The sequence below is a fragment of the Pristiophorus japonicus genome, chromosome 1 (genome assembly GCF_044704955.1).
Source record: "Pristiophorus japonicus isolate sPriJap1 chromosome 1, sPriJap1.hap1, whole genome shotgun sequence".
Classification (NCBI taxonomy): Eukaryota; Metazoa; Chordata; class Chondrichthyes; family Pristiophoridae; genus Pristiophorus; species Pristiophorus japonicus.
This window is the reverse complement of record NC_091977.1, coordinates 146,232,014-146,257,912: the sequence shown is the minus strand read 5'-3', so window position 1 is coordinate 146,257,912 and position 25,899 is coordinate 146,232,014. Positions and strand designations below refer to the sequence as shown.

The window sequence follows — 25,899 nt, the reverse complement described above, 5'->3', positions numbered from 1 at the left end:
ATGCCAATGATTCCATAGTATTACATAATATTTACAGCGCAGAAACAGGCCATTCACGCAATAGGTCCATGCCGGTGTTTATGCTCCACACAAGCCTCCTCCCATCCGTCTTCATCTAACCTGATCAACATTTCCTTTTATTCCTTTCTCCATGTGTTTAACTAGCTTCCCCTTAAATGCATCTATGCTATTTGCCTCAACCACTCCTTGTGGTAGCGATTTCCACATTCTAACCCAGGGGTGGATAATTATTTGTGCTGGCGGCCACTTAACATGTTTTGCTGGGGTGTTGAGAGCTGCACACCAATGTTTCTCTAAGGTGAGCGGCTGCGCAGTCAGACACCAATCGTGAGGTCACGCACAGGCTGCTCACCAGCTCCTGCCGCTGGAACAGATACTGCGTATACAAATTTAAAGGGACCGCGCATGAAAAAAAATTAGAGGGAACATTGCATAAACATAAACGCAAATTCAGATACAGTCGGATACTACCTTAAATAGACAAAATGTAGTGTAAAATAGTAAAATCTTCCGTTATTAAATGAATTAACGGATTGATCGATCAATTACATGTTATACTGAAACTTTACGTGGCTCAAGTGTGCGGGGCCTCTGAAGCAGTGTTCTCTATTTAGTGTGCCGAGTACGGAGACCAAGGCTACGCAAGGCCTGAACTACAATCGTGTTCCGGGATCCACTCCCGTATCTAAGACGACGATGAGAATTCCCCTGCCGTCATACTCTGGGTACCGGGAGTGCAGCAAACCGTTCTTTTTGCTATCTATATGGTATTGTAAATGTAATTAGTAATATTGGAAAATAATATTGTTTGAAAATATATTCCTACTATTATATATTTTAATATCTCCTGCAGTAGTGGAACTAGCATTATATGTGATAGCAATTAAAGTAGCAGGCTGAATGTCCCAGTGATTCTGAGTGTGTCTCGCTTGTATGTTTGCATTATAATATTTAAAAATGTAATTTTATTCATATTTGAAAAAGACCAATGTCACATTTGCCAATTATTGCCTTCCATTTACATTGTTTAAAGATTGGGCGATTAGTGCAGATAAGATGCAAGGTATTTTTTGTGCAACCTATGTAACATAGAATTTTTTGCAGTTTACTATTTCATTGGATTAATTTATCAAGAGGATTGTATATACATATAGTAAATCCTTATCTGTTTTGGAGAGGGAAGACGCAACGCTGGTCACTTCCCTCGGTAAAACTAAGAGTCACGAGATGAGCAGCCATGACTCGGCAGAGGAGGAGTGCCCAGTGCCCACGTGCAGCAGCACACCCCTGCCAGCCAGCGATGAGCTGCCGCTTTGGCAGGTTTTTGAAAAGTGGTTCATGGAGTCAGAGTGGAAGAGAGCTACAGATAGCCATTAGGCCGGCTCCAAGACACAAAAGGGAAGCAGGTCTGCAGCAGACATACAGCAGCAGTCCCGGCAGCTTTATTTTTTTTTACTTCCCTATTGGATTTATTAATGACTATCTTATGTTCATGGACCTAGTTCTGGTCCACCCCCGCTCCCACAAGAAGAAACATCCAGGAATAGTGTTGCCAACTCTGGTTGGACATATTCCTGGAAGCTTCATCACCACCTCATATCTCCAACTGCCCCGCCCAGTCAAAGAGTCATTTTTCCCATCTCCACTATTTTTATAACTAATAAATAAATGTGTCAAAAGAAAGTGTGAAAAACATATAACTTATTAAAGGGAAGTGGCATAATAGGAAGACATCAATTCTTTTAACCTTTGGAAAAGCTCGAAAGGCATTTCAACCCCTTACTGTCTTTTCCATGGCTGAAGGGAAGAGAGAGAAAAGAGATGGCAGGCCAAAAAGGAAAACCAATGTACAGGCATGAGTTCCCTTGGTGATGGGGTTGGCCCAGCACTTGACTCTCTGTTTGATGGCTGCTGAATTGAAGGTGGTGCTGCTGGAAGTGCCTGTGAAGAGAGTGACCCCATTTGCTCCACAGCACCATCCCCATTGGTTCACATTGCTACATGCTGGAAGGAGGTAGGCTCGAGGCTGCAGCTGACTGGCATGGTCGCTGGCTGTGCCAACCATGTGCTGCATCGTAGCTGCAGGTATCCTTGCAGCACAACTCTGCACCTGACTCTCTGATGACCCAAGCCCTGAGAAGACAGTTCCCCCTGGTTATTGCCAGGTAGGTGTGCCACGACCTGCAGATATGATTGGTGGCATCTTGCCAGGTGCAGCCAATCAGAGTGCGCTGGCTCTTAATCACCCTGACATGTCTTCTTTCACGCCTTGTCACTGAGAAAATGTCATTCTGTACGGGGAGTTCTTCTGAAGAAGCATTCAACATCAGAGTTAAGGCCTCAGCATGCATTAATCATCTGCCAAAGCAAGATGCATTCACCTCTGTTGCAGATGCAGATAGTAGCAGGTGGGCACAGAGCATAGACAAATCTTCATTGCTTCTCCCATCTGGGATCAGATCAGTTGCACTCCAAAAATTGCAGGATTGAATTTACCCCACTGTTCCCACTCTCGATCCATCCACCGCCATTTTCAATAGTCCTGAAAATGGGCAACCAGGTGAAACGTATTTCAGGCAAGTGCCTTATTAAGGAATGTCAACCGAATTTTTAAAGACATATATAGAACCCCAATGCAATTTTTAGGTTCCAATGGGCGAAGTATGCACTGCACATACTCTGCCCATTGGTACTAGGCATACAGCGGCCTTAAAAGGTACTTTGTAAACAGTCTAGGTACATTTTCAAAATTATTATTATGAGCCCATGAGGAGCCTGAATGTTCTTCCTAGCTTCAGAAAAATCTTCCACTGCTCGAATTACCTCTCCCTCCTTTTAATGGTTACCTCCACCTCGGATCCACAGAGGAAGCACTGGATTTCTTGCACCCCTTGTTCCCCCCCCGCCTCCCGCCCACCTATTCGATTTGCACTCACAACTCACTAATCAGGTGCAAATGAAGCACAACCATCAAATTGGCTCGGGTTTCTAACTGCCTACCACTCACCCAATGTCCGCCAATTATGAAAATTGGCCCAATGTCTCATACAGATTATCCTGCCTGGCATCCCGCCATAGGTCCTCTTCTTCTTCCTAATACATCAGATAACACCTACCTCTTCAAGAATGTTTGAGATTCAAATAGAGATTATCTTTGGGAATATTTTGCAATAGCAAGATAAAAATACTCCTACTTATTTTTCTCAAATTTAATGCTCATTAATCAAAATGGCAGCTGGCAGCTACTTTGGTTTATTTTAAAGTGTTAAACACAAATTTACTGATGAATATTAACAGCTGAAAATTGACCAATCAGAACACACTTATGTTGGTTGTATAGCTCTTAGCAGCTAATAAGCTGCCTATGTGTTAAAAATCCCAAAGCTGTTGGTGATCCAACTGTAGGTGTGCACAAAATGAAGTGAAGAGAGCCAGGACAGAATGTTAGGAAAGACTGTTACTACCCAGAGTCACCAGTCTATCAGGATGTAATGAGCAGTACAGCTAATTCACGTAAATCCTAAGCCTGTGAGAAGCTTATAAACAATAATGCCACTTTCCAACAGGGCCTGTGTTATATTACTAAATCGAACAAGAAAACTTGTGTCTGACCTGATTTCTCTGTCCCCGCTCCCCCAGTCTGGCCTGTAAGCAGGCCTACCCTTACTTTCCATTTGGCTCTATTACAAGGAAAAAGACCACATTGCACAACAGATCCCTTCATCCCCTTCACATTCCATAAATACACGTGATTATCCTGGAAGCAGTTTTAGAAAACTTTGGATAAACATTCAGAATGGGTAGGAAATAATAATGCCTAACCAGAAATATTGTGTACACCACACATTTAATAAATTCACCCTTCTATCTGTCTCTGTGCTTTAGAAGCCAGATATATAATTTCCACAATCAGTTTAGTGTTGTTGGAAACAATTTTAAAATAAATGCAAATTTATTCATTGTTGTTGGAAAAGATAATTTTATAAATACATGAAGCTTTATTCAACATGTTTAATTAACATTTTTAGTCTTAAATTCCCCAAGCATCATTGACAAATTGAAGTGTTATTAATGTATCAAAATTAAAACTTATATTGTATTAATAATGTATTATATCCATGCGAAACATAGCTGTTCAGTCATTAATGTGAAACCTGTTTCATTTGACAAAAATAACTAAATCCCAGTAATAAATGCATAAATGAACTACAGTGGAGCCTAGATATGCCAAATATCTCAATATATCAAAGTTTGGTATCGCTCTGCTACCTAGTACTTCATTTTAGTTTGATATGTATTCAAATAACCCTGTATCTAATTAATTCAAAATGAATTTTCAATGTCTATGTGAAACCTGCAATTTTGTATTTTACAAAATGAACTAAATCCCTTGATTTTGTAACCCCTTTCAGCACCATTCACCTGCCTCCATTTAATACAAAGTGAATTAGATATCTCAAGCCCCAGTTCGACTTTCGCAGAATCTCCAAAACTTATCTCCTACTCTCCTTGCTCTGTCCTCCTGCTCATGCAGGCTTCCACACATTCATGTACTGTGTTCCTAGCTACTATTCAGAATGGTCAAAATGTTATGCTGAACCTAGATAAAAAAAAAACCTTAGTAAGACCACAGTTGGAGTAGTGTGTGCAATTTGGAGCTCCAGACTATAGGAAGGATTTTACGGCAATAGAGAAGGTCCAGAATGAGGAGACATAGATACAAGATTAAATATAGGTTTAGATTAAGATGTAGATTGAGGACATAGAGCAGAAGAAACTTTTTTTTTTACACGAACGGCTGCGATGCTGTGGCATGCACTACCAGAGTTAGTGATTGAAGCAGAGACTATGCGATCAATTTTAACTCCCACCGCCCGATGGAAGTGGGGAACTAACCCACTTTGTTCCTGCCCTAATCTGACCAACTGCAACTGTAGGAGACAATGACACCTGCCTGCAGCAGGTAAAGCCCTTCTTTAAATAGGCAGGTCGGGTTCTGATTACATCATCAGGCCCAACTACTATTTATTCGTGAGAGCAGAGCAGTGGTGGCTTCTCCTCCAGGCCAACGATGTTGGGATCTGGATCCAGGCCCACAAGAGGGAAGTGTAAATTGTTTAAATTTATTACAGGTTTCCTTAGGCCTCTTAAGAACTCCCCCCACGAACAACCACAATTCCCCGCCTGAAGCCCTCCAATGCATTTGCCTTATGCCGTGGACCGTTCCCCTGGATATCCGGTGGCGGCCTCTATGCCGCCCGATTTTAATTGCCGGGCAGCCGCTTCCCGCCGACCTCCAGCCCATTTTGGTTGGGAAGTCGGCAGCAACAAGCTAATGAGGCCTGGCTGTTAAAATCAGCCAAGCCTCCCGGCTACCTTACCAGACGAGTCTGCCTTGCCTCCCAAGGCTGCCTTGCCTCCCAAGAGTAAAAATCAACTCCCATGTCTACATTTAAGAAAGGGTTAGATATGTGATTGAAGGAGAAGGAAATAAAAGGAACTGGGAACAGAGCAGGAACAAGGGACTACTGCTCATGTGGCGGATAAACACCAACATTGTCTGGTTGGGCCAAATGGTCTGATTCCGTGTTGTAATTTCTATTTAATTTTGTGGTTATCCCGAGATTGGGTGTCAACCATAAATTTGAATTATTTGAATTTTGGCACCTCCAACAGAGTAGGAAATGCCTGTTCTCAGCATTGCTTCTCAATGGCACATTTAGAATTTACCCATCAATGAGGGAGCAATGCTGACAACAGACTTTCAACCAGATGGATCCAGCAGCAGAGGAATAACCATGTTGGTATTCTTGACTTTTGGTTTTAGCCCACGTATTCTGCGTCAGGAACTGCAATTGGAGAGAGTACTGTGGGACACTGTGCAACCAGGTCTGGAGAGAGTACTGTGGGATACTGTGCAACCAGGTCTGGAGAGAGTACTGTGGGACACTACTAAGTGGAATTGAGTCTGGTTTAGGATCACAGAGCATGTATAGCAGCCTTCGACCAGAAAGTGGGCACTTGCACTGGAGAATTCAGGAAAGCAAGTTTGGTCCTGGAGCAGAAATCTTGTTAGACTGGAGTCGTAATATATTAAAGCATTGCGCTGATCCCTTTGGACTTGATTTGTTAAGACTATACTGTACGAGAGTCAGTACAGATTGCAAGTAGGACAAATATGGCATTTATGGTTTAATAAAGAATTTGCTAAGTATCTAGTTTGCTGATAACAAAAATGAATGGAAAATATACTTGTCTGTTTCCCCCCTCCAATTTTATTCCCTCTCCCTTTAAGCTTACCCATGTTGGTTGCAGATGGATAACCAAGGGAATGAAAAATAAAGAGCTATCAACTCGAGATTCTAAAGGATCAAGAAAAAGTGGACCTTCCTATATAAATACAAGTTGTTGTTGTTCATCTTCTTTGTTATTAGTATTGAGATTATGATACAATTGCTCAGCACGGTCCCCAATCTTCACTCCAATTTTCTTCGCTCTTCCCCTAGGTTTAATCATGCTGGGGCACAGCACTATGAGTACGAGCCACACAAGAAAACTGCAAGCGGCTCTTAAGCATTTTTTGGCTTTTTTTTTCCCTTTCTGTCCTCGCACCATTTGGGCTGTGAGCAAAAACATGTATAATATGTCCTGACAGGAGAAAAATCTGTTATATCTTTTGGTCACATCTACTTTCTCACTAGCATAAACCCCCAGAACAAAATATCCTTTTTGTTCTTAAATTACACCACATTGTAGCCTAACTTAACAATAGACTGTATGTAACTGTCATTCCAGCCGATTCCCACCTCTGTCTCCTCAATCATGTGTTCCAGTTGGAAGATCTGAGTTTTCACTTGGTCCTCTTTGCTGATGAGGTAACCGATACTCTTAGACAGCTTCTCCTGTTGGCATAACAACAAAGTGTGTCTCAGGGTGAAACCAGAGAACACCATTCAAACGGCACCAGCTGTCAACATGTCCTCAAATCTCACTTTACACATACGGAAAGCAACCAACAATTATGAGACTTAAAGAAACCAAATATATATAAAAGATTAAATAGATAAATGGTGAGGCCAGGAAACAGGAAAGTCACTGATACATTAAAGTCATTAAGCATTTAAGATCCAATTGTGTACAAGAAGAAGGGGGGGGATATTGGAGTATTTTTAAGTTTTCATATTTGAGAACATAATAAGCACTTCTGGAAAATGTAAGCAGTCACTATCAACATAACCTACCTTAAGGACTTTGTAGGCACTGCTCATCGAGGTTACTTTGTGATTGGCGTGTGACCCACCGAGCTTACAGAGGTGGCACACGGGCCTTCTGCATACCTCGCAGTACATGGTAACTTTTTCCATTTCATGCTCAGGACACATCAGAATCTGATGGCAGTTGGGTCGGGGTAGTGGAAATAAGGAGTCAAAAAACAAGACATTAAAATATTGTCATTTGAAAATGAGTAGTACAATTCATACTGCATAATCCAGTCACAATCAATACCTGCATAAATTTTAAAATTTCTGTATTCTTACCATACTTACAAAAGAGTGAAATAACCTCTATAATTGGGAACTTTTTAAAGTGCAGTATCAATCTTATTCAGTTTGTCAATGGCATTTCTTGCCCTCCACCATTGTCCAGTGTAATTGGCTTCCCAAATGAAATACACAGGGGCAGAAATTGGTCCTTGTTGCGCCTATTTTTCAGGCCAAGTGTTCCATTTCAGGGCAATGTCCCACACCCAAGAGCGCCGGCAAGGCGTCTGATCCCATATTGGTCAACTGATTTTTCAGGCATCCATTGCAGCCAACTAAAACGGGCACTAAGTTCCTTATGAACGGCCTAGTACCTGCTGGAGGATCCCTCTGCTGAATTAGCCACTGCCCCAGGCCTGCTCCACTGAGGAATCTTCTGCAGTCACTACAGCTAAGTACATTTTTTTAAATGTTTAATGTAGAGCCAGAAGGAGCAGGTGTGTGCTTCCCGGCTCCACAGAGGGCCACTATCGGCCTGCGATTCCCTCCCTCCCATTATCCTACACCTCTCCCTTCCCAGGACTAACCTGAGGGGTGCTGCTGGCGAGGCAAGCAACCCAAAATTCATCCTCTTGGAATGGGCGTGTTGCCTCTGGAGAAGCGACAGCTCACCCAAATTATTGAAATGATTCTCTCCTTTGCACTTCGTCATTTCTTCTCCTTGTCTCTCATTGCCTATTTCCCCCTCTCTTGCTTCATTTACTTTATTTTCCCCGCCCTCTCTGTCAGACAGTTACTGGCACTGGACCTTTAGTTCAAAAGCCCCCGATGATTGGATATGCAGCTTGTATCACAAGACTTTCTCAATGCACGTCATTTTTAGAGTTGTTCTTGACCAGCTTAGGGTTTTGGGTTGACATTTGAGGGTCAATTTCCTTGGCACTTGCCCCTGCGGAATACTCAGTTTTGGATATATCGGATATTTTCAATTGGTGCATTTCTTTTTTTTAAATTTCTATCATATTTTCAGCTTTTCCTCGAGAGATGCTTAGAACCTTAAGGGAATGATGTGCAGCTGTTATACACACGAGTATAACAGCTGCACATGATAATCGTGCCATAACTTGTGTTATATTTGTAAGATTGACAGATTGAGGCTCTGTCACTCTAATTAAAGATCACATCCTTTTAAGGAAAAAAACTGGAGACTAAATATTGTGAATCACGCAACCTAACCATGATTGTGAAAAATTAATGATTGGACTGTCAAATCAGGACTTTCAAATTTAGGGAGTTAAGGTAGCTAGTTTAACAAAACTTGGTGATAGAAATGTAGCAACATAAAATAAACACTTGTGTATTTGAAGTTAATTTCCTCTAAGTATTTAGGTTACTTTGATCTATTGCATCAAATTACTGCCCTCAAGGGAAATGCTAACCTTAAGGTTGATCTGTACATTTGAGTCAGAATGAATAAGCAAGAAAATGAATTCAGCTGTGCAATCTACTCAAATGGCTCCTCTCTTCAGCTTAACTAGCAAAATATATTTCCATTTGTAATTAATAAATACAAAATATTTATAACATACTGTGACTAGATCTACATCATTTAGATGTGTATGGTTAGCATAGGTATATTTTGACTCAAAGCTAAATGATTTATATATTAGACATGCCAGATACTGCAGTACTACTAATTTAATGCCATCCTTTGGTTTTGCTGACTCTCTGTGCTATTGGGTTCTCAGCAAATTAATTATTAATAAAGCACTGTCTTCAGGAAAAAGTCTTTGGTCATGTGTGTGTGTGTGTGTGTGTGTGTGTGGTTGAGGAGAGGGATGAGTGATGGGACTATATATTTACCTCTTCACATCATATCTTCGCAAAGAAATGGGAAATGTCCTGCACACTTATTTTATTAAGATATCGCCCCTTGAAATAAAAAGTCTGATGAAATAAATGCATTTCTGGAAATGCCTATCTGGAATAAGTTTTATAAAAATGGCAATAAGAGAAGCTCTGTACCTTTGGTCGGAAGTTAGTGGTTGGTCCTACGTACTCATGCTGGGCCTTTGGAGTCCCCCAGGGGTGATGAAGTTTGAAGCACTCATTGCAGTAGCTCGCCTTGCAGTCCATGCAGCTCTTTGTTGCCTCCTGGGGTGGGGGCTTGCAGAGATTGCACATGATTGCCACAGCTGCTCTAGCAGCTTGTCGGTATCTTTCTACAATCGTTTCCAAGGTGAAGTTTCGGAACAGACCACTAATGCCACGTTCTCCAAGATCTATGTCACGTTTGCAGCTAGGACAAGGGAAGGTGGTGACCCCTTGACTGTGGATGGTTCGTTTCCAGCCTGGATGGGCAGCAGATCCTTTTTTAGTCAACCAATACATGAAAGAATAAAGGGAAGGTACAGAGAAAGGATAGACAAGGGAAAGTGGAAAAGAAAGAAAATTGACAGAGTAGTAAAATTATATAGATTATTAGAATCAGAATAATACAACACAGGAGCCCACTCAGCCCACTGAGTCTGGGCCAGCTGTTTTTAAAGAGCAATCTAGTTAGCCACATTCTCTTGCGCTTTCCCCATATCCCTGCAAGTTTTTATCCTTCAAGTATTTGAAGGCTACTATTGAATCTGTATCTGCCAGCCCATCAGGCAGTGCATTCCAAACCCTAACCATTCGTTGCAGAAAATATTTTCCTCATATCGCCTCTGGTTCTTTTACCAATCACCTTAAATCTGTGCCCTCTGGTTATCGACCCTTTTGCCACTGGAAACAGTGTCTCTGTATTTACTCTATTTAAGCTGTTCATTATTTTAAACACCTCTATCAAATTGTCTCTTAGCCTTCTCTATTCTAGGAAGAACAACCCCAGCTTCTCCAGTCTATCCACATAACTGTAATCCCTCATCCCTGGAACCATTCTCATAAATCACTTCTGTACCCTCTCCAAAGCCTTCCTGTCCTTCCTAAAGTGTGGTGCCCAGAATTAGCCACAATACTCCAGCTGGGGCCGAGCTAGTTTATACAGGTTTAGCATAACTTCCTTTCTTTTATACTCTGTGTTTCTATTTATAAAACCCAGGATCCCACATGCTTTATTAATTGCTTTGTTAACCTGTCTTGCCACCATCAAAGATTTGTGCACCAACACCCTTTGGTCTTTTTGTTCTTGCGCCCTCTTTAAAATTGCACCATTGAGCTTGTAACATGTTATGGAAACAGTTTCTATAGACCAGCTCCTTGCACTGAATCTATTGCCAAACCTATTTATCATGCAACGTTATTCCATGTCTAATACTAATACAACTTCTGTTCAACCAGAAAATAATTGGGCATCATAAGGTACAGCAGATCTTGGGCAGTGCCAGATAGTTAAGTGATGTAAATTAAAAAAGGAACTCATGGGTCTATCTTCCATTACAAAGAAAATAAAGATTGCTTGTGAGTGATTTTAATTTTTGAAACTTTCTCATCTACATTTTACAGTTAGTGTTCATGTCTTCTATTGCCACTACTCTTATGGGTGCTGAATCTTGCATTGCAACTCCATGCAAGAGGTGTTTTACAATACTGTAAAGTTAGGCACTTAATTGCAACGGTACAAGCTGACAGGAAGAGATGGTTTTAATGACATTAATTCACTGAATTTAATCAAGCTCCCGTTTATTTAGAAAACATTAAATTAGACCACCTGGTAGTGCAATACACTACAATTCTAAATCTAGCTTGGCACATCTAGCCTTGGACCATCATTAAAGTAACCTATCCTAGAGTATTATCCGAGAAGTGCTTTGTAACCTGGAGTTTCAGGCAGAGTTTCACACATTCACTGATTTTTCCAACATTTCAAAGGCAATACTATCCACTGACCCCTTTTGTCCAGGCAGGTAACTTCGTCAAAGTGTTCTCTTGTTCTGACAAGAAGACATCTTCGAGTGTAATACTAGTAAAGATTTCGGGGCCAAAATTGCCCACCGTCCAAAATGAAGCGCACCTACAGTTTTCGATGTGTTCTGGTGACCCAATGCATGGGTCGGCCTAACTGTCGAAATTCAGCACTTCAGGATTTTTTTTGGAGTGGGGTGGAAATGGCCTCATTAGGGGGGGTGAGGCAGAGTGGCCGTCACTAGCGGGGCTGAAGTGAGGGCTGGGCGGAGTAGTCAGCGCTGTCAGTCATCACCCTAGTGCGTCACAACGTCTCCCCCCGTCAGTTAAAGGGGAAGGCCGCAGCGAACTCTGCAACTACTTTAGTGGCAAACACTGGGCTACCAGGGAGAGTTTTGGTCGGGCCAACAGCCTGGCACCCAAGAGCGGTTTGCCAGGCTGACTGTTGGCGGCCTGGCCAAACCTATGGCCATAATTGTCGGCCTGACCTGGCAGTCGGCCAACAAAAAAAATGGCATGGTGGCTGCGGCAGTGCACCCTCCCCTTTAAGGGCAGTCACGCCACCACGCCACAGAGAGTGTACCGACAGAAAAAGTTGTCAAGGGCACCGACCAGCAGCGAGGCCACTCCCACTGGGCAATTCCGGGAGAGGGGCCATTTCTCAAGGGGCAATTTCATGAAGGGCTCCCCGCCAGTCGATGAGGGGTTGGCGCGTGCACGCCACGGTGGGAAAATGGGCGGAGCGGTCCTGGACACCGCTCCAAAACTGAGGAAGGGCAATTTCCAAAATGGCGGCCCCTCCATGGAGACTCAGTGGCCATTTCACGCCGCCCTGTGGCCGCCCCTTTCAGGCAGCCAGAGGCCTTATCGGAAGGGACAATTTCGGCCCCTTATAATATAAAGGACTTGCTTAGTAAAAGTGAAAACATCTCCAGAACAAACAAGGTCATTTTGATCTGTTCCTCCAGTTCTCAGCACACCACCGATACTGCTCTCCCCTTACCAATCCTGAAGACAGTGCATAGTTCCATAAGTTTCAGCATTCTGGTCCTCTCCCAAATGGCCACTTTCCATCTGTGACCCGAGACAGTGAGGTTCTGTGTGACATGAGTGCATATCAGGAATTTGGATCTGGCCTGAATGGATAGAAAATCCTGCATGCCATGAATCAGGCATCCGGCCCAAATTCCTGATATACAGTCTTGTTGCATGAATCTCTGTGGCAAGAGTGTTAAATCATTAAATTTATCTCAATGGTCGTTGGTAGGACAATCAACTATTCATCATATGAAGGACATAAGAACATAAGAAATAGGAGCAGGTGGAGGCCACTTGGCTCCTCGAGCCTGCTCTGCCATTCAATAAGATCATGGCTGATCTGATCTTGGCCTCAGCTCCACTTCCCTGCCTGCTCCCCATAACCCTTGACTCACTTATCATTCAAAAATCTGTCCATCTCCACCTTAAATATATTCAATGACCCAGCCTCCACAGTTCTCTGGGGAAGAGAATTCTAAAGATTCACGACCCTCTGAGAGAAGAAATTCTTCTTCAGTTCAGTTTTAAATGGATGACCCCTTATTCTGAAACTATGCCCCCTGCTTCTAGAGTCTCCCATGAGGGGAAACATCCTCTCTGCATCTACCCTGTCAAGCCCCCTCAGTATCTTATACGTTTCAATACGATCACCTCTCATTCTTCTGAACTCCAATGAATATGGGCCCAACCTGCTCAACCTTTCTTCATAAGACAACCCCTTCATCTCAGGAATCAGCCTTGTGAACTTTCTCTGAACTGCCTCCAATGGGAGTATATCCCTCCTTAAATAAGACCAAAACTGCAAATAGTACTCGAGGGTGTGGTCTCAACAATACTCTATACAGTTGGAGCAGGACTTCCCTATTTTTATACTCTGTCCCCCTTGCAATAAAGGCCAACATTCCATTTGCCTTCCTAATTACTTGCTGTACCTGCATGCTAACTATTTGTGTTTCATGTACAAGGATCCCCAGATCCCTCTGTACCTCTATCCTATCCTCACTTGGCATCTACACACAAGCACTTCCAGGAAGAGTTACTAGATAGGAAAGTAGGAGCAGGAAGCCTGGCCGATATTCCCCACCCCAGCTCATGGAATAATGACATCAAATGGCTAAAAACAGCCAACTCAACTGATTAAGCTAGCTGGTTGAAGCTCAGGTGTTCTGGGTCTGTATGGTTCTGTATTACACTGGTTGATGCATCTCGCTGAGCTGGTGGAGGAGGGGAGCTTGGGTAATGAGATTCTAAACATCCTATAATACTTAGATTTCTCTTTTTCTTACATGCATTATTGCACCTTCAAAACCAAGGAATTAGATAAAAAGAACTTGCATTTATATAGCACCGTTCACAACCTCAGGACATCCCAAAGTACTTTTACAGTTAATTAAGTACTTTTGAGATGTAGTCTCTGCTGTAATGTAGGTATGGCTCTAATTGTTAGATAATTTTAAATTTAAAAAATCACAAAATTATATCTGAAAATATCTAAAATTTGGATGCTTCTGAGATCAGATTTTTCTGAGGTTAAGGAGTGCTGACTATAATGTTATTATTAAATTATTATACTTTGAAGTTAAGGGATGTCAGTATATTTAATTAACACTACTTTTGGAGTTCTTTACACTGGGCTGGCAGGTGGTAGGGACAGAAGAGAGTTAAATTCTGCACACAACCATGTTCTACTCTATTTGAATCTGTAACTTTTCTATCTTTGCTATTCAGCTGCCTTAATATGTACCATGAGATATACTGTCAGTGGACAAAGGGTGAAGGACATGGAGCTCAGCAACTTAGATGGAGTTGCATTAATTTTGTTACATTTAAAAAACTACAGTGCAGAAGGAGGCCATTTTGGCCCATTGTGTCCGCACCAGCCGACAAAGAGCCACCCGGCCCTCGGTCAGCAGCCCTGAAGGTTACATATAAACCTATGAACAATGAACATTGGTGGAAAGGCAAAGAGCATCCAGCCCAACCAGTCTGCTCCACACAAATGCGACATCCCTTACACCACAACATTCTACCTCCACCCCAACCGGAGCCATGTGATCTCCTGAGAGAGGCAAAAAACCAAATAAAAATGCAGGCCAATTGGGGAAAATAATCTGGGAAAATTCCTCTCAGACCCATCCAGGTGATCGAAATTAGTCCAGGAGATCACCCTAGCCGTATTTGTCATGATTCATCAGGTGTCATAAATCATAAATTTAAAGTGCTTCTGTTAAAGGATCAACTGTTTCAAGTACCTCAGACTGGCCTGTACTCACAAGTTGGCATTCTAATTTTAATCCATTTTATTTCATGAAAAAATATATTAAGGCCATTTGATTCCCAAGAATCTAAAAAGGCACTAGAAAGTATTTTGCTGCAAATATGTTGGTTTTATTAATGTCAGTTACAGTTCCTCAGGCAAAGGAAACATTTGCATTCACTGGTGAGTAAGAATTAGACATGCTTGAAATTGTTAAAGATCACTGACTATGAGCTTAACAGCTGCTCACCTTAATTTTAAACATGACTGCTACTGAATACTTACCTCACCTTACATTAGCAGATTTGATACAACTCTTCTCTCCCCATCCACCCAACCACCCGCTCCCCACACCTCAAAAAACAATGAATCCACTTTAGCAGATCATTATAAACTATTCAAAATAAACCCCACTGAATTAGTAAAACTAATCATAGACTAGCTGAACTTTCTTGTATTAATTCAGTTTTAGCCACTGTTTACCAATATAATTCGACATATGACATTTAATTCCAACTCTGAATTGAGCAGTGCTTATCACATCCCTTGATAACTCCTCAGCAAGCAGGCTTTTATCTCATTTGAAAAGTAATTGTATTAATGTGAATAATTATGCTAGTTTGAAACAAAAGCCTCATGCAACTTAAAACAGCAGGCGATGCAGCCAGAGGCTTAACTCCCCAAACGATTTGCAGCATGTTGACACTTTTCTAGTGCAGGCAAGTAACTGGGTGGTGGAAACGGCATGAAGCCTTTGGAGAGTGGAGGTATTTTTTTTTTTTAAACGTGAGTAGATATAATGTAATTCCATATATTCTTGCCATACTGAGAATCCACAGCAAATAACTCATAAGCACACCTAGAACAATGGTTAATCCTTCATTGTGAACATCACCCACAACATGAAATGCATTGACAATTGCTGCTTGCACTAAGAATGATCCAAAATTGAATAAAAACAACCAAATTAACATCAAGGGGATGATTTTAACCGTGGGTTTCAGGTGTGTGTGGGGGTGGGGCGGGGCGAGAAACACACTCGCTAGCCCACCTGTTTCAGGCTCGGGGTATGTTAGCTCCCAGACTTCGTTTAAATGTCGCCGGTCCATTTCCTGCCATTAATGGGTGGGACAGGGATGTGGAGCAGCTGTCAGCAGCGAAAGATGGATGGCTTTTGGCTGCCTACTGGCTTGCAAAAAAGTTGTGTGGAGGGGGTTTCGGGAGGGTTTCGCAGGAGGAAAGGGGAGAGAATCTGTGGCAAGGGAGGCAGCGACTTTCTTTGTGATATCCAGGAGGAGCACTCCTGTCCCTCCTGACACCACAAAGGAAAGTTTTACACTCACTTGGAGGCCCTCTTTGTCCTGCCGACCTGCTTCAGCCTGGCAGGAAATCCACGAGAGCTTTTCTGCTTAGTCCCCGGTTAAAATGCAATCAAGGTCTCATTGACATCATAGGGCTTGATTTGCATAAACTCATGAGGCCCTTACCCCCTTTAGGCGGGCGCCTCAGCCACCTGCAAAAGACTGCAGGTTAAAATTGGAAAAGGGTCCAATACCTGAGCAGGTAAGTAACCTGCTCCTTTTTTATTTTCTGCCCGCCCAGTTTCCTCCAGGTGGGGAAGGTTCAAATCGACCCCTAAATATTAGTTCCATTGTTTTTAAAAAGTAATACCTAAAGTGATTCCTTATATGTAATCTAATATTGGGTTTACATGATGGTTGTATAGCAATGTTACCTGAACCCTTCGCTCAATGTTATCTGAGCCCCTCTATCACATTACCACCTTGTGATGTGTTCAGGAATCGACATTCTCAATTGAAGGAAGAGAAACACTGAGCCTATGCAGTTTCCATTTTTAATATTCAGAGATGGAACATGAGAGAAAATGAGAAAGAGGGAAGAAAATATGAGAGACAGAGAAAGAGAGTGAGGCCAAAACAATTAATCATGAGCAGATAAAGAATAAGAACATTTAAATCTGAACACGAATAATAACGTTGTTAATATTTCATAGCATAATAACAGCATTAGTAATTCACAGGAATTACTTTGGGTGAACCACTTTGCTTATGTTCAAACCATCTCCAACAGATGACATGGCTGAGAATTTTAACTAACCATTAGTAATTCACAGGTTGGTAATGCTGTTAGTAATTTAGACAATAGTACTGTTAATAATTCATAGGATAGTAACACTGTTAGTAATTCATAAATGTTGGTGTCAGTAAACTGTAAGTAAGTTTTAAAAACACAAAATGTATTTGCATGCTCAACATTTATCAAACGTTAGATCCTTAAAACAAGTTAGTTTATGCAAAAATCATAAAGCAAGAATGTTCCAAGCAATGAGAAATGATCTCAGTTAATAATCTATTAGCACCAGGGATGTGTTCAATTATTAATCTTACTCAGTAAAGTTACATCAAAAATATTTTCATGTAAAAAGTTGAATGTCTATTAGTAAAGTAACAGAAACTGTAATAAATAATGTAAACATACAACATCTCAGCAAAAAGTCGCATTTTAAAGCAAATTAATAGATTGTACTTTTCAAATATTGGATTTCATATTTCTGGCTATTTTATCTCTTTTCCCCTTTTCCTTTTTAGCGTGCTTACACCATTTCCTTTTAGGGACTGTGCAGGGACTTGCTCTCAGACCTCCTCCAATGTCACTGTGTAACCAGCTGCTGACAGCTGCAGGAAAAGTGGCTCAGGACAATTCACCCATTAATTTCTTCCAGCAGCTTGTAGGGAAGACCACTTAGTTTATCTGTTACTCTCCACAGATGCTGCCTGACCCGCTGAGATTACCAGAATTTTCTGTTTTATTTCAGATTCCAATATCCACAGTATTTTGCTTTTAAACTTAGTTATGTTCATCTATCTCCTTGAGATGATGTGGCTCAGAACGTCAAATGACTCTATAGGCAAATCATGGCCATAAAACTGGATCCTTCCACTCCATGACCCAGTGGAGTGTAAGAAAACTCACTGACTTTTCTTTGAATAAATAGGCTTGGGATGTTCATAAATCTGTCGTATATTTCTATACCCACTCTATATTTGCATATTGCAGTATTATCAGGCAGTAAGAAAGAAACACAAAGCACAGCAAACAACAAAACCACATAAAATGCAACCAAATCAGAAGACACAGTGAGATGCAGCACATCATCCAGAAAGCAGCAGACAACACAAGCAGGCATAGGACAGGCACGTCGTTGTCACAAACTAATGAACCAAACAATGGGGAACTGAGTGCCAGAAACAATACTCTGCAGTGGTCAAGTTAAGCTGAAGTTCACATAGGGTCTGGTTCTTTTATCACTTGTGTTATAATGAATAAGCCAGCTATTGCATGCATGATTATACAAGTAGTATACATGCCACAAGCTGACAGCTTGTTTGATCATTAGGCGAATGTATATGGAGACCCATAATGCGGAGATTTTCATTTGATACTATTATTACTTCCAGAAGAAACTGTATAAAAATGAATTTGAATATTTTAAAAACTGTATTGCAGAATTTTAGGCAATTAATTATTTCTATAGTGATGGGATTATGCCCTCCTTATGTTAACTCTAGAACTTGACCACTGATTCTTATTTTAAATATATATATTATCTTGTCTTGCAAAGACTGAATAAACAATGATTATAGTAGAGCTGCAGCTAAGAGTCATTAAACCTAAATAAACACAGAATAATTCTACCTTTTCTCCCAAATGACCTTCGCAGTGAGGCTGCAATCAATTAACAGAAAGTCAGGAATAATCCTCCGGTGTCAGTACCATTACACTATAATGCTGCAATCACAATATCAGTGTTATACTTCACTGACTGATGAACATATTATCTCAGAGACAATGCAACACAAACCAGATTACAATTTTTTTTTAAATTAATGTGTAGATTCAGGTTAGTTCTTTACATTTCTGAATCAGAAGACCTTTAACAAAACAGAACTAGTGTCTTTTAAGCTGCAGTACCTCTTTTCCAGCCTTTACTTCCAATATATTGGAAACACTAACCTGTAGTATCTACTTACTAAATAGATGATAACAATTTATTTTGACATTGTTCAATTAATGTACACAAAACACAGTAAAGACTATTCAAGCATGAAATGCAGTCAGAAAAAATATTCATCTACCTAAATATTCAAAATGAGTTGGCACATCACAGAACAACAACTAATAGAGATAATACAAAAAGTTATTTAATGTTTACCTCATTGCAACAATTTTGAAAAACGACACAGTCATTATACACAATTTCCACCCTCCTTTATATAAGGCATTATAATATGTGGTGATGAGTTCCACATTTTCCAGTCACCTTCCAGTGTCTCACCCAAATGCTCATCCTTTATGCGTGAGCCTAGACGGTGAATGTTGCTTGGTGATTTGATCATTGAGAGCACCACAAGCAACCTCTCTCCTGCCCTTACCCACCAGCCCAGCAGAACCACCAGAGAATGGTCAGAAGTGGGAAGCCTGAATGGTGGTTTTTCCTGTTCTTAGCTTGGGGTACTACGGAGGCCATTGTTATCATCACTAACATCACCCCACTTGAGATCAGCTAACTTAGCACAGGCTGGAGTTCAAAACTGAAAACTTGCTGGTTGGTAGGACAGCACAGTAGGTAGAGTATTTAACAAATGAGCCACCTGAACAGATATAGAAACAGCACTTTGTCAGATAATCGAAGGTTGTACATTATTCTAAGAGCTATCGCACTACTAAAAACCTCAAAACAATACAGATGAATGCCTAGCTCGAAAAATGATTGGATGAAATCATTGTACGTACATCTACAAACCTTTGAGTAAAGAATACTGTGATAACAGTCCTTCGAGCACTACACCAGCATTCTTGCACCACAGTATAACTAACTGAGTGTCAGTTTCTTGTTTTAGTTTATTTATAGAATACTAGCAATTCTTTAAAAAAAATTGAGCACAGACTGGGTAGTGCCATGGTTTAGATCACTTTCAGGACTTGGGTTCAAAGCCAGTTCATACTAAAGCTTGGAACAAAGCTGTTATTTCCTCCAATAGCCAATGGCAGAGACTTCAGGCAAAAGGATCTCTCCCAACATGTGGCTGATTCAAATCAAAGACCCTAGTGCCTCGGAGTAGAATGGAGCCCATTCTTGCAGCAACTGATAGAAATAATCTAAACATTTGCTTTCTGAGGTTCCTTTTTGCACTTGCTTCAAAAACATGGTTTCAATTTGTGCAACATTCTTTTTTCTAGTCATCACATTTGAATAGAATTGTTAAATATAATAACCATGAAATTCAGCACCTCAGCACCAGCTGGTTTGAAGCAAAAAATGGCGGCCGCCTCACTTCCGGCATGGCTCGTGCTGGTCATCATCTCGATGAGAGTGATAGCGCGGGCGGGACGTGCGTATGTCGGAAGTATGCAGAGTTGGCAGATCATGATGTCAGTCAGTGTGCAGAGCTTTGACCTGCCATTTTGGACGACACAGCTCCAATCAACACCCTCTCCTAAACATGAGGGACTCTCCCCACCAGCGCTATTTAAAGGGATACAACCAACTTGCAGGTAAGTTGATTTTCTTTTTCTTGTACTGGCTCTTGCAGAATTTATATTGACTTGCTGGAAGACATTTATAAAGTAGGTAAAATGTGCAGGGAGTGCTGCTGGACATTGGGAAGGCGTTGGCTCCTACTTGCAGGCCTCTGACTACATCACTTGCTCCCAGACATGGGGGCTCTACTTGCAGTCCCCTTCGCACTGCAGCATGACAGGGAGATGGAGCAGAGGCAGCAAAGAAAAGCTGCTTGGGAAGAGCAGGGGGAGGAGGGGGGTTGTGTCCACAAGTGCTCGAATGGAGTTTCCCATCACTTCCATCCTGGAAATCGCAGGCTCCAAGCTGTGTGCCAAGCCCCGTATGGCAGGCCTACCATCGCACCAAGAATTTCTGTATGCAGGCCCATCACCCTTCTTCTGAAGGCTGCCCCATCGAATTCCTCATCGGAGTCCTGTGCAGCAGAACTCGTGTGCAACCTCACCCTCCAGGGAGCTGGCACTTACACTACCATTTCACCCTGGCCTCGTTGCAGTAGATTCGTGCCCAGTGACTCACCACATGCAGATCCTACCTCCATACTACCCTCTAAAGTATGCGCAGTGCCATTTTCTGAGTTGGGGCCTGGGAGTGTCAGATCAAGTGACAGTGCCTCTTCTTCTCCATAACTCTCCAAGAGGGTAAGTGATTGGCTGATTGATTGGTGAGTAGTTTTTCTTTATCTTTTTTTCTTTTTATCAGTAAGAAACCTTTGGCATTGTTGCCAAATTAAGTTCATTTAAGGGTTAAGTCATGGCAGGAGAGCCCAGACGCATGTCATGCTCCTCCTTGCTATGTGGGAAACCAGGGATACTTCCAGTGTCCCTGACGACTGGTGTGTGGGTAGTGTATCCAGCTGCAGCTCCTGTCAGACCACATGAAGGCACTGGAGCTGCACATAGATTCACTCTGGAGCATCTGCGATGCTGAGGATGTCATGAATAGCACGTTTAATGAGTTGGTCATGGGTGACCATCAGGCAGAGCAGGAGTAGGAAGGTAGTGCAGGAGACCCCTGCGGTCATCTCCCTCCAAAACAGATATACCGCTTGGATACTGTTGGGGGAGATGGCTCATCAGGAGAAGACAGCAGCAGCCAAGTTCATTGCACCATGGGTGGCTCTGCTGCACAGGAGGGCAAGAAAAAGAGTGGAAGAGATATAGTGTTGGGGATTCTATTGTAAGGGGAATAGATAGGCGTTTCTGCGGCTGCAATTGAGACTCCAGGATGGTATGTTGCCTCCCTAGTGCAAGGGTCAAGGATGTCTCAGAGCGGCTGCAGGGCATTCTGGAGAGGGAGGGTGAATAGCCAGTTGTCGTGGTGCATATAGGTACCAAAAAGATAGGTAAACAATGGGATTAGGTTCTACAAGCTGAATTTAGGGAGCTAGCAGTTAAATTAAAAAGCAGGGCCTCAAAGGTAATAATCTCAGTGTCACGCGCTAGTCAGAGTAGAAATAGCAGGATAGTTAAAATGAATACGTGGCTTGAGGAATGGTGCAAGAGGGAGGGATTCAAATTCCTGGGATATTGGAACCGGTTCTGGGGGAGGTGGGACTAGTACAAACCGGACGGTCTGCACCTCGGCAGGACCGGAACCGATGTCCGAGGGGGAGTGTTTGCTAGTGCTGTTGGGGAGGGTTTAAACTAATATGGCAGGGGGATGGGAATCTATGCAGGGAGACAGAGGGAAGTAAAATGGGGGGCAGAAGCAAAAGATAGAAAGGAGATAAGGAAAAGTGGAGGGAAGAGAAATCAAAGGCAAAGATCAAAAAGGGCCACATTACAACATAATTCTAAAAGGACAAAGAGTGTTAAAAAAACAAGCCTGAAGGCTCAGTGTCTCAATGCGAGGAGCATTCTTAATAAGGTGGATGAATTAACTGCGCAGATAGCCGTTAACGGATATGATGTAATTGGGATTATGGAGACATGGCTCCAGGGTGACAAAGACTGGGAATGCAACATCCAGGGGTATTCAATAATCAGGAAGGGTAGAGAGAAAGGAAAAGGAGGTGGGGTAGCGTTGCTGGTTAAAGAGATTGACGCAATAGTAAGGAAGGACATTAGCTTGGATGACATGCAATCTATATGGGTAGACCTGCGGAACACCAAAGGGCAGAAAATGCTAGTGGGAGATGTGTACAGACCACCAAACAGTAGTAGTGAGGTTGGGAATGGCATCAAACAGGAAATTATAGATGTGTTCAATAAAGGTACAGCAGTTATCATGGGTGACTTTAATCTACATATAGATTGGGCTAAACAAACTGGTAGCAATACAGTGGAGGAAGATTTCCTGGAGTGTATAAGGGATGGATTTCTAGACCAATATATTGAGGAACCAACTAGAGAGCTGGCCATCCTAGACTGGGTGTTGTGTAATGAGAGAGGATTAATTAGCAATCTTGTTGTGCGAGGCCCCTTGGGGAAGAGTGACCATAATATGGTAGAATTCTTCATTAAGATGGAGACTGACACAGTTAATTCAGAGAAAAGGGTCCTGAACTTAAAGAAAGGTAACTTCGATGGTATGAGACGTGAATTGACTAGGATAGACTGGCAAATGATACTTAAAGGGTTGACAGTGGATAGGCAATGGAAAACATTTAAAGATCACATGGATGAACTTCAACAATTGTACATCCTGGTCTGGAGTAAAAAATAAAACGGGGAAGGTGGCTCAACCGTGGCAAACAAGGGAAATTAAGGATAGTGTTAAATCCAAGGAAGAGACATATAAATTGGCCAGAAAAAGCAGCAAACCTGAGGACTGGGAGAAATTTAGAATTCAGCAGAAGATAAAGGGTTTAATTGGGAGGGGGAAAATAGAGTATGAGAGGAAGCTTGCTGGGAACATAAAAACTGAGTGCAAAAGCTTCTATAGATATGTGAAGAGAAAAAGATTAGTGAAGACAAATGTAGGTCCCTTGCAGTCAGAGTCAGGTGAATTTATAATGGGGAATAAAGAAATGGCAGACTAATTGACCAAATACTTTGGTTCTGTCTTCACGAGGGAAGACACAAATAACCTTCCGGAAATACTAAGGGACCGAGGGTCTAGTGAGAAGGAGGAACTGAAGGAAATCCTTATTAGTCAGGAAATTGTTTTAGGGAAATTGATGGAATTGAAGGCCAATTAATCCCTATGGCCTGATAGTCTGCATCCCAGAGTACTTAAGGAAGTGGCCCTCGAAATAGTGGATGCATTGGTGATCATTTTCCAGCAGTCTATCGACTCTGCATCAGTTCCTATGGATTGTAGGGTAGCTAATGTAACACCACTTTTTAAAAAAGGAGAGAGAGAGAAAACATGGAATTCTAGACCAGTTAGCCTGACATCGGTAGTGGGGAAAATGTTGGAATCAATTATTAAAGAAGTAATAGCAGCGCATTTGGAAAGTAGTGACAGGATCGGTCCTAGTCAGCATGGATTTATGAAAGGGAAATCCTGCTTGACAAATCTTCTAGAATTTTTTGAGGATGTAACCAGTAGATTGGACAAGGGAGAACCAGTATATGTGGTGTATTTGGACTTTCAAAAGGCTTTTGACAAGGTCCCACACACGAGATTAGTGTGCAAAATTAAAGCACGTGGTATTGGGGGTAATGTATTGACGTGGATAGAGAACTGGTTGGCAGACAGGAAGCAAAGAATAGGAATAAACGGGTCCTTTTCAAAATGGCAGGCAATGACTAGTGGGGTACCGCAAGGTTCAGTGCTGGGTCCCCAGCTATTTACAATATACATTAATGATTTAGACAAAGGAATTGAAGGTAATATCTCCAAGTTTGCAGATGACACTAAGCTGGGTGGCAGTGTGAGCTGTGAGGAGGTTGCTAAGAGGCTGCAAGGTGACTTGGACAGGTTAGATGAGTGGGCAAATACATGGCAGATGCAGTATAATGTAGATAAGTGTGAGGTTATCCACTTTGGTGGCAAAAACAGGAAGGCAGATTATCTGAATGGTGACAGATTAGGAAAAGGGGAGGTGCAATGAGACCTGGGAGTCATGGTTCATCGGTCATTGAAAGTTGTCATGCAGATACAGCAGGCGGTGAAGAAGGCAAATGGCATGTTGGCCTTCATAGCGAGAGGATGAGAGTATAGGAGCAGGGAGGTCTTACTGCAGTTGTACAGGGCTTTGTCGAGACCACACCTTGAGTATTGTGTGCAGTTTTGATCTCCTAATCTGAGGAAGGATATTCTTGCTACTGAGGGAGTGCAGCGAAGGTTCATCAGACTGATTCCCGGGATGGCAGGACTGACATGAAGAAAGACTGGATCGACTAGGCTTATAGTCACTGGAATTTAGATGAATGAAAGGGGATCTCATAGAAACATATAAAATTCTGATGGGATTGGACAGGTTAGATGCAGGAAGAATGTTCCTGATGTTGGGGAAGTCCAGAACCAGGGCTCACAGTCTAAGAATAAGGGGTAAGCCATTTAGGACCAATATGAGGAGAAACTTCTTCACTCAGAGAATTGTGAACCTGTGGAATTCTCTACCACAGAAAGTTGTTGAGGCCAGTTCGTTAGATATATTCAAAAGGGAATTAGATGTGGCCCTTATGGCTAAAGGGATCAAGTGGTATGGAGAGAAAGCGGGAATGGAATACTGAAGTTGCATGATCAGCCATGATCATATTGAATGGTGCTGCAGGCTCGAAGGGCCAAATGGCCTACTCCTGCACCTAATTTCTATGATTCGCCTCCTCTACTTCTTGCAGCACAGGCTGGGCTGCTGGAAGTTCTAGGGTATCTGAAAGGAGAAAGGTACAAGGGGAGGGGAGAAAGCAACATGTCCATGCATACACTGATTGTGGGATGAGGGGGAAGTGTGATGTAAGAAGGATTAGGTATGAGCATCCCATCAGCATCAATGCTTTCAGCCTTGTCCAGCTCCACAGCTTCAGTGACCGCCCCTCCAATGATGTCCAACAATCTCGTCCAGCTGAGTCAGGTTGTGCTGTCATGCTTGCCCCCCACCTGCTTGTTGCTGCTCTCTCCTTTATGAGCCACCTTGGCTCGCAAGAGAAAGGAAAGTGTGACAGTGAGTTTGGGTGATGTGCCCATCACGGTTGAATTGCTGGCAGTGTTCAAGGTGTGAAATGTGGGTGTGAGGCTTGCAGCAGTGATAAGTGTGAGGGTGAGATGAAGCTAGGATTGTGATTTATGCGTCATGATTGTGGGTAGCTGAGTGATGGGGTTGTGGTGCATTCAGCAGTGTGTGAGGCTTGTGATGCAGTTGGTGGGATATGGCACTTGAAGATGCCTTCACTCACCTTGACCATTCGAGTGAGGTCATTGAACTTCTTTTACTGCTACAATCATGGTTATGAGCAGGCAGCACAAATTACGCGTGCTCCCTGCACTACTTTCAACAGGCAAGGGCAGATTGTGCATCGCGATCCCTCCGCCCACTTTCACGCCTTATCAAATTTTACCCCGAGTTATCCTGCTGTTCGTCCTAATATCAGTCTGTCACACCTTGTGCATCAGGCAATGAATTAAAAAACACTCTTTTCTCAGCTTCCTGTGGTGTTAGCTCCACATTTTTTGTGTTATTCAAATCTCATTTCATACCTTTGACCAAGTGCTTTCAA

At 42.2% G+C, this 25,899-nt stretch overlaps 1 protein-coding gene across 7 annotated transcripts in view; it reads right to left on the bottom strand.

Annotated features, from left to right (window-relative positions):
* Nucleotides 1-25,899, bottom strand: part of trim36 (tripartite motif containing 36) — a 172,050-nt gene that overhangs the window by 125,172 nt on the left and 20,979 nt on the right. For 3 of the 7 annotated variants that reach the window (XM_070883630.1, XM_070883661.1, XM_070883680.1), the window contains exons 3-6: nt 18,406-18,435; nt 9,528-9,853; nt 7,263-7,409; nt 6,828-6,923 (exon numbers count right to left, since the gene is read on the bottom strand). In XM_070883630.1, the coding sequence (XP_070739731.1) occupies nt 6,828-6,923; nt 7,263-7,409; nt 9,528-9,853; nt 18,406-18,435 (599 nt within the window). Of the gene's footprint in view, nt 1-6,827; nt 6,924-7,262; nt 7,410-9,527; nt 9,872-18,405; nt 18,436-25,899 lie in introns of all 7 variants that reach the window. The other 4 variants (XM_070883640.1, XM_070883671.1, XM_070883652.1 and 1 more) reach the window with 2 other exon arrangements.